We start from the raw sequence: 11,799 nt of genomic DNA on the forward strand, positions 1-11,799 counted from the left end.
TACTAAAATTGGTTAAATTGACATAATTTAAGAAAAAGTCTTCAACCCCTTAAGATAGAAGCATATGTGTCCTTGACGGTTGCACAAAAAAAAAGGGGTCCTTGACGAAAGTACAGGTTGGAATCGGAAAACAAGTGAAGAAAGAAAGGAGCAGCTTGAAATTTCAACAAACAGTAGCATAACATCTCAAAATAAAGGTACTGAAACTCAAGAAGATATTCTATGGCCAACAACTAGAGTATGTACAAGGAATAGAAAGATTCCTATACCATTTCAACTAAGTGGATATGGATCAGGAAGTAGTTGTTCATCAAGCAAGGTGTATAAAATGAGAATGTCAAATAATATATATCAAGAAGAGGAAAAACAAGGTAATGATGAGGAAGATAAGCTCACGAAGCATGTTACTTTACATGTGAGGAACCTGGAATCACTGATGAAGCTGTGAAACATAGAGATTGGAGGAAAGTGATGGATGCTGAGATTATTGTGATCAACAAGAACAATATCTGAGAAATCACAGAAACACCTGCAGACAAGAAAATGCTCACAGTCAAGTGGATCTACATCGTGAAAACTGATGCGATTGGGCTTATTCAGAAACTAAAAGTGATATGTCTGATTAACAATATTACTATAGATTGGATCTATAGTAATATTGTTAATCAGACATATGGAGTGTGATATGTAGAAACCTTTGTTCCAGAAGAGCCTTCTAGGTCTAGGTAATTACAGAGGAGCGTTCTAGGTCTAGGTCTAGGTAATTACAGCACTTGCTATATACGGGAGATATGAATATTGCAGAATAAGTAACTTGGATTGGGGTTGAAGGTCTTTCCTGAACACCCCAAGCATTATATGATCAGAACATTGATAGTCCTTATTGCACAAAACACATGGAATATGCATCAAGTGGATGTTAATTCCACATTTTGAATAAAGAAATTACGTACGTTATATGTAGAAGTAGAACAACCACTAGGCTATGAGCTAGAGGGGTCAAAAACATGCTTTAAATTGAAAAAGGCTTAATATGAATTAAAGCAAGCACAATAAGGTTGGTATAGAAAAAATCAATGCATTATTCATATCAGAAGGATACTGGATATGTGATTGTGATGTAGCAACGAATTCAAGAACACGGAGGAGAAATCATGGTAATTAGTCTATACATATGTCGATGATCTTATTATAACCGAAAGAAATGAAAGCATGATTGAACAACTCATGCATACATTTAAAAGGCTTTTGAGATGACTTACTTGGGAAAACTAATGTAATTTCTTGGTTTTGAAATCATTTGCACACCAGAAAAAATATTTATAAGTAAAAAGAAGTATGCTCAGCAGTTGTTGAACAAATTTTGAATCAAGAACTGCAAGAGTATTAATACACCTCTTACATCTTATGGAAAAGATTATGAGGAAGGTGCAGAACTTACAAATCCCAAGCTTATTGTAGTATAGTAGGATGACTTTTATATTTGGCAGCAGCTAGACTGGATCTTGGTAGTACTGCTTCCTACATATCTAGGAGATTATTACAACCAAGGAAGACATCCTGTAGGAATCAAAGAGGGTTCTGAGATATATACAAGAAACAATAGATTGTGGTTTTAACTTCAAAAGGACAAACCAAACTGAGCTGACTGGTTATCTTATTCAGATTTGACAGGCTGCAAAACTGATATGTGATGTACCACATGAATTTGCAAAATCCAAGTAAAAGGGAATCAGAAATGTCACATGTGGAGGTTGAGAAAATATCTTGGACGAGAGCTTCTATACTCTCTAATTTCTACGGCATGATTTTCATTTTTCACCAATATTAGCTTTGAGTTTAGAAGACTTCTCCACGTCTCTTATTGTCTATGTATAATGTTTGCTTCTATCGGTTATATTTGTATTTCCCGCGGCTTTTGTAGCAGCGGTTTCTTAGCTCGTTTAGCTTGGTTATCATTTGTATTGAACTTTTATTCCAATGTTGGGGAGTAGGCTATCTATAAAAAAACTTTGTTGACAAAAAAAAAAACCAAAATATAATAAACTGAAATAGTCTCAAGTTTTCTGAAATCATTAAGAAAAGACCAAGTTCACTTTCTTTTATCAAAGATTCATGAGAATGTAATGAACTAAACAGAATTGCTTAAGCAGGTCTGCAGCCGCTTAAGTTGTTACCACCACTTATTCCATTACAGTCACCGTTTCCACCTCCACCTGTTCCACCATTACTGCTGCTTACTCCAATGCCGTCACCGTCATTAACACTTGTTCCGCCTCCACGGCTACTGCTGGGAAAACCCCTCGGCGTCTCATACGTAAAACTAGTCCAAGAATGTGAGATTCCTCCAGCCACTTGTTCCCTACCAGACGAAAACATAACTGGTGCAGATGAATCGCCCAAGAGTGCTGCTGGAATCCCGTTAACTTGCAGTGTGCCGGTGTTTGGATAAGGCGGAAACAGTGGGGCATTGCGTACTGAGGGACTGCAAAAAGGTAAAGATTTCATCTATTAATATGAACTCATTTTTTTGCTTTTAACTATGAATTTAACTTTTAAGTAAAAAAGAGTATATAATTGAGTAAAATTCAATAAATGAAAGTCCAAATCGGAGAGAAGAGTTTACAAATAAGCTAAGCATCTTCTAAATTTACCACTACACCACACTATAATGTTAAAAAAACTAGGGTTTGAAGTAAAGCAAAATCTACAAATTTTATCCAAAAATGATTAAAATTCTCTTCTTGTGATATTTTAAGCAGATGTCGCCCAGTTTTTCATTTGTATAAATTAGTTTTCATTTGTATAGATTATGACAAAAAGGATATAAACACGGATTTTCTTATTAAATAAAGTTGAAGGCAGGAAAACATTACTTGTGGTGGAAAGATGGATGTGCAAGATAGTGTCTCCCTGCCATCACCCCAGGCTCTAAAACCCTTGAGAAAGTCAATTGACGAGATGGTGGAGCCCTCTGTTGGACTTCCTCTATGGCGGTGATCCTGTGGCTATTGAAATATGGACCGAGAGAAGCAGCAAGAGAAGATTGTGTAGCCCTATCACTGTTTGCATCATCATCTTCTTCTTCGGTAAGCCAGTCACCCTCACTAATATTTGGGATTGGAGGGTTGGTTGCATATCGCCATTGACCTGGTTCTATTTGCATACAGTTTGGGCATTGCATAAAGCCCTTTGCATTAAAGGCTGAACCAATACAATCTATACACAAAGGAAAAATGTCAAGACAAAATCATTAACCGTTTCTACAAAATAACAATAGCGCATAAGAAAAAAAGAAAGCTATTTAAGCTCCTGATACACATGACTGTATGATCTATGCTAAGTAAAATGTACAATTAACATTGTATGCAAGCTATCTCTCACTAATGCCCTAAATAATATCTTATTTGCTAGGACATTTTTTCTCGACTAAAACACATAGATTGTGTGTGGCATAGAACAAAAAGTTATGAGTTAATGCAACTTTAATATAAGTTTCATCTTCTTTTAATAAAATATATATGGCCCAAAATATCACATCATAGACAATCTTATACAATTTTGTCCACACAAATAAAGAAAATATTATACAAAAATCAATCCAAAGTACGTATTTTTACCCCTGTTCTAAAACTCGGCCGCCTAGGCGTTACGCGTCACTTTTCCGCCCCGATTTATACCAAATCGGTTTAAAAAATCGGATATCCGTCGGCCGCCTAGCCGCCAGGCGGCCGCCTAATCTATTTTTTTTATTTATTTTTTATTTTATTTTATTTTATTTTTTTTATTTTTAATAATATTTTTATTTATTTATTTGATCTAAAATTTTATAAATATCATTTATATTCATAATTTTGATGAAAATTACACTATATTAAGTTTATATATTCTATTTGTGTGTTTTATACAATCTTAAACATGAAAATGTATTAATGTTATACACAATTAAAGATTAACATGTTTTATAAAATAGTAAACAATCTAAAAATTCCGCCCCGCATAATTTTCGATTAATCCCCGATTTTTTCTTTAGGCACTAGACCCAACCCGACCACCCGACTAGCGCCTAGCGCGTTCCAAAACAGGAATATTTACAACAAGAGGCATCAGAGAATATTAGCACGACTTAAGAAACTAAGGACCCACAATTCTGCAAACGAATTGAAAGGGAATTGTTTTACATAACTAAAATATAAATACTCATTCAAACATTTAAAATTTCTTGGTAAATTAAAAATATAATTACGTACCGAGATGAAACTTATGGCCACATCTTAGCGTAACAAATGTTCGACGATCGTCCCGTGTGTTGACCAACGGCTCGAGACAAATCGTACACAAATCTGAGTTTTCGGGAAAATCGGAATTGTCATCCTCAACAGGTTTGACGTTGAGGTCAAAGGCGAATTGTTTGCGTTCATTGTTGTTATTACTCCCTAAATTCATCACTGTAATATATCTTTAACAATAACAAACCCAAATCTCAGAACTTCTTTGTTGAAATCTGAATTTTGTTTTTTGTGGTGGAAAAGCTTTGTGAGTAGTATATATCCTTTCTGCTGACCATATGTTAACATTATATTTATACTTCTATTATCTTAAACAAAACCATCTTTTTTTTTGACAAATTAAACAAAACCATATCTTGTTATTAGAGACCACATAATCTATTATGGTATGGGTTATATATTTTTAGCCCAATAATCTTTATTTTACACAGAAACTTTTGATTTTCTTCTTGACTTTTTTTTATTTCTCTCTATGATATCATTTCCATTTATTGCTTCTTTATCTCTACTGGTTTCATTTCTTTCTAGTATTATTAATCTTCTGACTTTTTAATCTTTTTTGACATTTTTAAAATAATTATTAATTGATTTTTTATCTTTACTGATTTCGTCTCTTCCTAATCTTACATACTAAAAGCACAATAAACTCAAAGGAGAGCTATGACATGTAGGCTTAAAAAATCATCCAATTAGGGATAAGTTATTTTACACGTCGTTTACTCAATTTTGGGCTTCTTCTATGGTTTTAAACTGCTTAACTCTGGCAAAAAAAGAGCCCACTTCAGTAACCCTAACTTCTGAAACGATGGCAGCTTCTATCGCCTTCCCCTCAGACACTTCGTCTTCTCCGCTTCGAGTTCTTGTGACCTCCGTTACTGCGATCTCACTTCTTATCAATCAATAGTTTTGTTAACTTCACTCTTTATGACTTCGTTTCGCATCCCTCCCTTTCTCATTCTTTATATACTACTGTTTTTTCTTTCCTTTGCTACAAACCAAAACACTCAAATCTCCTCAAATCGATCTCAAGCTCTAGCATGGCCAATGATCAGGAAGTTATGTTCTTCAGAGATATATCACTAGGTCCCCACGAAACCCAGATACGCTACCGTCTGATCCATTTCTGGGAGGTCCGAAACCCACTGAAAAAAAACTTATTGGTCTGAAAATGCTCCTCATCGACGAACAGGTTTGTGAATCCTCCAAAATTTAGTTTCCTATATTTTCCACTGATTTTATATATTGTTAAACGTGGTCGTGTTTCCACTGATTTTATATATTTTCCACTGCTTTAATATATCGTTAAACATAGTTGTCTTATATATTTTCCTTCTGTCTTATGTTAATTTTTACATCTTCTTCAGGGAACTATTATTCAAGGATTCATTCCATCAGGACGTGTTAAAATATATTTGCCTGACATGAAACAAGGATCAGTTTACCTCTACGGTGAGATCTCTAAATTTTCAATACATCTCTGAGTTACATGGTTTTATGATTGGGTGTAGTTTTTAGCCTTTCTTCCTGCTTATATAATTAAATCTCTATTCTTTTTAAAGTAAAGTGAAGTAATTTTTTCAAGTTTTTTAAGAGTTTTGGTTTGTCTTAATACTATTTATAATACTTCTCTGAAGTAACTTTTGGAATAGCAACCTGTCGATGAATGAAATACGGTTTGTATTGTTAACTAGCACAACTTATTAACCTTCGCCCTTGGATTTTGTCGAGCATCAAAGCGTAGCTTAGCATAAATAGGATTTCTGTTTCAATTTCATGTGATAATAAAAACTTAGACATTTTATTTTGGAGCCATCTAACTTATACTCTTTGTGAACAATGTAATAGATGTTGTTGGACACATGAAGCTGGTCAATGGACAGACTCTCATTGAGCGTCCCATCCTTAACGAAGCGGAGATAGCAACTATGCGGCATCTTTTGGTTCATGTGCAATCGCATGAGTACGTGTTTTCTTATTTCTTAGACACCACTTCTTTGAGCTTCTTTTAACCTGTCAACATCAATATTTTGCAGCGGACCTTTTTTGATCAATTGAGCAGATAATGTTTCCAAATTTTAACTAATTCTGGTGAGAGAGTATTGTTCTGGATATATTGATATGCAATTGATTTGGTATGATCCTTGAAAAGCCTTGCCATTCTATATCTTAAATCTAAGTTGTTATATAGAACTTATATCTTATACCTTTTTATTGTAGGGATTTGGGTTGGCATGTTTAGCTAGACCACACCAATTTGATGGTCAAACATACGAGTTTGTGTTCACACATGACCTAGCTATCGTAAGTTTGATGCGAGTATTGAACTTTTTTTTAGATGGAAAGGGCATTGGCGCAGTTCACACCAACTCATTGAGACAAAGATGAGTGGCATCCACTGCAAGGCGCTTGGCGTTTTATTCAAGCACGCACTCTTTGGATCATCTTCTTGACATAATGACATTGGAGTTGAACACAATCTTTCTCAAGTTTAACATGTGCTTCCCTCCTTGAAAACAAGTGAGTCTCTATAGGTTGCTTTTTGGTGGCTCATAGTGGAAGCAACAACACGGGAGTACGATTCATATCTCCAAGACCAGTATAGATATTAGTCAGTGGTGTTGGTTGAGATATGGTTTTAGCCAGAATGCAGTGAGTAACGTAACTCAAAGACTGAGGCACGGGGACTCCAGAAAATGTATGGAACTTGGGAAAGAAGCACGTGGCTTAATTCATTAAACACTCTGACATTGTGGTCATCTGCTTCTCCTCAGTTCCGACAGACCTCAACAACCGCAGAGGATGGTGAAGGTTTTGTGTTTCTGCTGAAGCTCGAACTCAGTTACAAGCGATGCTTGAAAGGGGCTGAAACCACTCTTTTTGGCAGTATATATAAAGAGGGGTATCGACATATGGAGAGTGGTGAACCGAGGCGGGAGATTGGGAATATGATGAAGTCTGGAGAATGTTGTTCAACTGATGCACTGAGATTTGAGTGGCTTGGTGAATGTAAAACAAGATTCTAATGATTTTAATACACTTATGCATTATTTTTACAACAATCATATATCGTTTATTGTATGTGCTTTCTAGGATCATATATGTGTTGGCTAATTAATACAGTTTATGGCTTATCTTAATAAGAAAAAAAAACAGTATGAATCTATATATTATCATTATACTGCAATATGTAATGCTTAGAGATATTAGTTTAATTTTATTTTTCTTTTAGCCTTATTAGCAATTAATACCCTATAACTACAAAATACTAAGAACATTAAACTTTTCTATTTTATTGTAATTTAGAATTATTACCCTAAACAAAATTAGAAATGGAACTTTATTAGATCAAATGTTCATTTATATTTTACACTTTCAAGGTTCGTTTCTTGAAAGAAAACCTTTGATGAACCTGAGGATTCTTATAACATCTCATATTATCACTTATCTTCTAAGTGTTATAGTTATGTGGTTAGGAAGATTACAATAACTAGCTAGCTAACAAAACCTTCATAAAACTAATATATACTGTTTAGAATAAGATGCATTAAATACATTTCTTCATTTTTCTTACCAAAAGAGAAGTCAATCTTCTAGAAATATCAAAACTATTAATATAATTGGCTTTTCTATATCAAAAATGAGAAAACATGATTTCGATTGACAGAATTTAAATACAAAACATTCACAGATTTTCAATTTTTAAATGATTTAAATAAAATATTATATGCACGGAAAACATATATAATTTTATATTTCTATAAAAAAAATTTACATAAAAGGAATTTCTGCATCCACAACTATATATTTTGATTACTGCTCTCATAAATTTTGATTTCTATTTTGATCGTAAAGATTAAAATGTAAGTCTGCAACTGTAAAAGATTTAAAATAAGAGAAATTCTATAAAACTACCTTAAGTAAACTTTGTTACATTTATAATACCCGAATTATTTTCAACCAAGTTTAATACTTCAAATAATTATTTTGTTCATTTTAATACACTAACTTTAAAATTATGTCCACTTTAATATTCAAGATATGCTCATTTTAATGAAAATTATTAAAAAGTTTCAAACAAAACTACAAAAAACTCTACAAAATTCAAAACCAAATATTAAAATTTGTAATTTTATGTTAATTTAGAGGAATATAAAATAAATTTTGGATAATCTTAAACTTTTTTAATTTTAGTTAATATCAACTTTAATTTGTTTTCTGAAACTTAAAACTTATTCATTTATTTTCCAATCAAAATATTTTTTTTCCAAATTTTCTTAAATTCATCCAAAATTTAGTTGATTTTATTGCTAAAATTCAAAATAGAAATTGTTTAATATTTGGTTTGAATTTAGAAAATTTTATAATTTGATTTGAAACTTATTAATATTTTTATTCAAGTATACATAGTTTGAATAATAAAATGAGCACAATATTAAAAAATTAATGGATAGATATGAACCAAAAAAATTATTTGAAGTATTAAACTAATAGTAAAAAAATAATTAATGAAATTAATGAAATTTAGTTGAAATATTTTGTAGAATTTTCCCTTAAAATAATATTTATGTAAATTATTCACCACAAAATAATTGACTAAGTTTTTTTTTTGTCTCTAAGAACAAAAAAGAACACAAAACCTTTTTTTGAGCAGCAACATAACACAATATCTAAAGATACAAATACATGAAGATCACTAAGAAAATCAAATTATGACTCTTAATTTATTACTTTTAAACATAATTTTCTTAAGCATATTATATATGTACCTATTTAATTTGATCAAACCAAATCCGCGCGTAGCGCGGTTAAATAACCTAATATTATTAATCTTTGTAACATTTTTAATCTTCTCTGACTTTTTATAGTATTATTTTCATATATTGCTTCTTGGTCTCTACTGATATTATCTCGAAGAAGATTAATAATATTAGGAAGATAATATTACAAATAGCTCTCTTTCTTTCTTAGTGAGAGAATAACTCTCTCAATCTCCTATTCACACGATTACAATTTTTCATAGGGGATGAGATAAAATCTTTTTGATTTTTGTGTTCGATCTATATGGCGATGTTCAGTTCGTATAAGAAATTTTGATGTGTAGTAGTTTCACCTAAATCGATTTGCTTATCAATCCTATCTTTCTCTGTTTTGGGTTGAAACATAAACAAAGTTTTGGATTGGTTCTTCTCATAGGCGGCTCAATAGGGAGGGCGGTCAGTGCCACCACCCCGGGATCTAGTCTAACTGTAATAATCCATGTTCTAAAAATCGGCGCGTCACTCTTCCGCCCCGATTTATGTCAAATCGGTTAAAAAAATCGGATATCCGATTTTGTCTGCCTAGACCTCCTAGATGACCACCTAGCCGCTTAGGCGGCCGCCTAACCACCTAGGCGGCCGCCTAATCTATTTTTTTTTATTATTTTTTTATTTTTAATAATATTTTTATTTATTTATTTGATCTAAAATTTTATAAATATCATTTATATTCATAATTTTGATGAAAATTACACTATATTAAGTTTATATATTCTATTTGTGTGTTTTATACAATTTTAAACATGAAAATGTATTAATGTTATATACAATTAAAGATTAACATGTTTTATAACATAGTAAACAGTCCAAAAATTTCGCCCCGCATAATTTCCGATTAATCCCCGATTTTCTCTTTACGCGCTAGGTCCAACCCGACCGTCCGACTAGCGCGTAGCGCGTTCCCGAACAGGGCTAATAATATTAGGGGTTTTGATTTTTAAAATAGCATATTTGATCCAGATTTAGACAGCATAAAACATGATATTTCTACTTCTCTAGTTAAAATACCTAATAGAAATGTGTATTGTTGTGGTGATTGAGTCAAAATTAAAGTTCTTACAAAACTAGCTAATCGCAGGGTCCTAACAATTATTTTGCCCAAGGCCCTTGGTAATAGTGAGCCGGCCCTGGTTCTTTTCCTTCTGTTTTATTCAATATACTGTTTGATTGAGAGGTTTGTTTTTTTTCTTCGCTAGATATGCTCAGTTTTTTTTATTCGGAGGTGGTGTCATGCTTTGCTTTGAGTACGAGTGAAATTTCCACGATGATCAACACCTGCGATTTGGAACGCACTTTGAAGATTCAAAGCAAAATCCAGATGAGTCGGAGCTACTATAAGGGCTAGTGACAAGATTCTATCATTGATTCTATTGAATCTCTTCCCTAGATTAAACTCTAGCAATTGGAGAAGAAGACCTTGAGATCGACGGAGATTGAAGGCAAGAAGAACATGCTAGCAGCCTCAAGCAAGTTCGAGATGAAGATCGGCAAGTTCTCCAACGAGTTTTTCGGCACCACCTACTTCCTTTGCGGACTGGAAGAGATGAAGCCACGAGTTGACCATGTGTCATCATGCACTTCATTATTATCTTAAGTTATGGTTTCATTTGGGCCAAATTGTTTTGGGTAAATCACATGTTTACCACTTTCATGCTATCACTTTTCATTTTTACCATCACCAAAGGGACATTTTCAAAAATACATTCTTCGTTAAATGACAAAAGACTCTTATGCCCTTGTTCTTTATATATATAATAAATAAATATTTAAATAAATAAAAATCCAGAAAAATAAAAAATAATTTTTTTAATTTTTTTCGAATTATACTGAAATTCAAACCCTAAACCCTAAAACTCAACTCTAAACCCTAAACCATCAATCCTAAACCCTATTTTTTTTAAATACGAACCCTAAACCCCAAAACATCAACTCTAAACCCTAAACCCCAAAACATCAACTATAAACCCTAAACCCTAAACTTTCAATCCTAAACCCTTTTTTTTTTGAAATACGAACCCACAACCCTGAAACATCAACTCTAAACCCTAAACCCCAAAACATCAACTCTAAACCCTAAACCCTAAACCCTAAACCCTAGACCTTCAACTCTAAGCCCCAAAACATTAACCCTAAACCATAAACCATCAACACTAAACCCTAAACTATCAACACTAAACCCCCGATGGACCCTGGACCTTCCCACCCTCCGACACCCATCCCCAACAACCCCGACCAAAACCCACCACCAACACCTTTCACCCACTGTCCCCACCATCTCCCAGACCCCCCTGACCCTTTTCCACCCCCACCACGACAAAACTACGGCGGCTTAACCTCTCGCCTCTCTAAGATTTCCTTCCTGGCGTTCGACGGCACCGAACTCCGTGATTGGTTATCTAAATGTGAGCAGTTCTTCGACATTGATGACACACCGCAGGAACTCAAAATTCGTTTGGCTGCTATGCATCTCAGAGGGAAAGCAACTGAGTGGCATACCAACTACATGACCACTAGGTTTGGCTTGTTCCCCTCTTGGACTGACTACATTATCGCCATCTCCGCTCGTTTCTGCGAGTTATTTGACGACCCCCTCGCTGAGCTCGTCGCACTAAAACAAGGATCTGACTCCGTTGTTGACTACCGCGACAAGTTTGAGACAGCTTGGATGCGCCTTGTCCTACCTGAAGCCCACA

The 11,799-nt window shown here is 33.8% G+C and overlaps 1 protein-coding gene across 1 annotated transcript; it reads right to left on the reverse strand.

The window, feature by feature from the left end:
- Positions 1-2,123: 2,123 nt before the first annotated feature.
- Positions 2,124-4,531, reverse strand: LOC106333981. The gene is made up of 3 exons (XM_013772356.1): positions 4,251-4,531; positions 2,877-3,219; positions 2,124-2,485 (listed from the first exon to the last, which is right to left on the reverse strand). The coding sequence occupies exons 1-3, from the start codon at positions 4,444-4,446 to the stop codon at positions 2,146-2,148; spliced, it is 879 nt and encodes a 292-aa protein (XP_013627810.1). The 5' UTR covers positions 4,447-4,531; the 3' UTR covers positions 2,124-2,145.
- Between the last annotated feature and the right edge of the window lie 7,268 nt (positions 4,532-11,799).

The sequence above is a fragment of the Brassica oleracea genome, chromosome C3 (assembly GCF_000695525.1).
Source record: "Brassica oleracea var. oleracea cultivar TO1000 chromosome C3, BOL, whole genome shotgun sequence".
Taxonomy (NCBI): Eukaryota; Viridiplantae; Streptophyta; class Magnoliopsida; order Brassicales; family Brassicaceae; genus Brassica; species Brassica oleracea.

Bases quoted from the DNA above. Each gene is read 5' to 3' on its own strand.
- LOC106333981 (XM_013772356.1), bottom strand. From the start codon at position 4,446: ATGAATTTAGGGAGTAATAACAACAATGAACGCAAACAATTCGCCTTT. The intron at 3,220-4,250 runs GTACGTAATTAT...CTTTGTGTATAG, and splicing joins TGGCCATAAGTTTCATCTCG to ATTGTATTGGTTCAGCCTTT. The intron at 2,486-2,876 runs GTAATGTTTTCC...ACCTTTTTGCAG, and splicing joins CATCCATCTTTCCACCACAA to TCCCTCAGTACGCAATGCCC.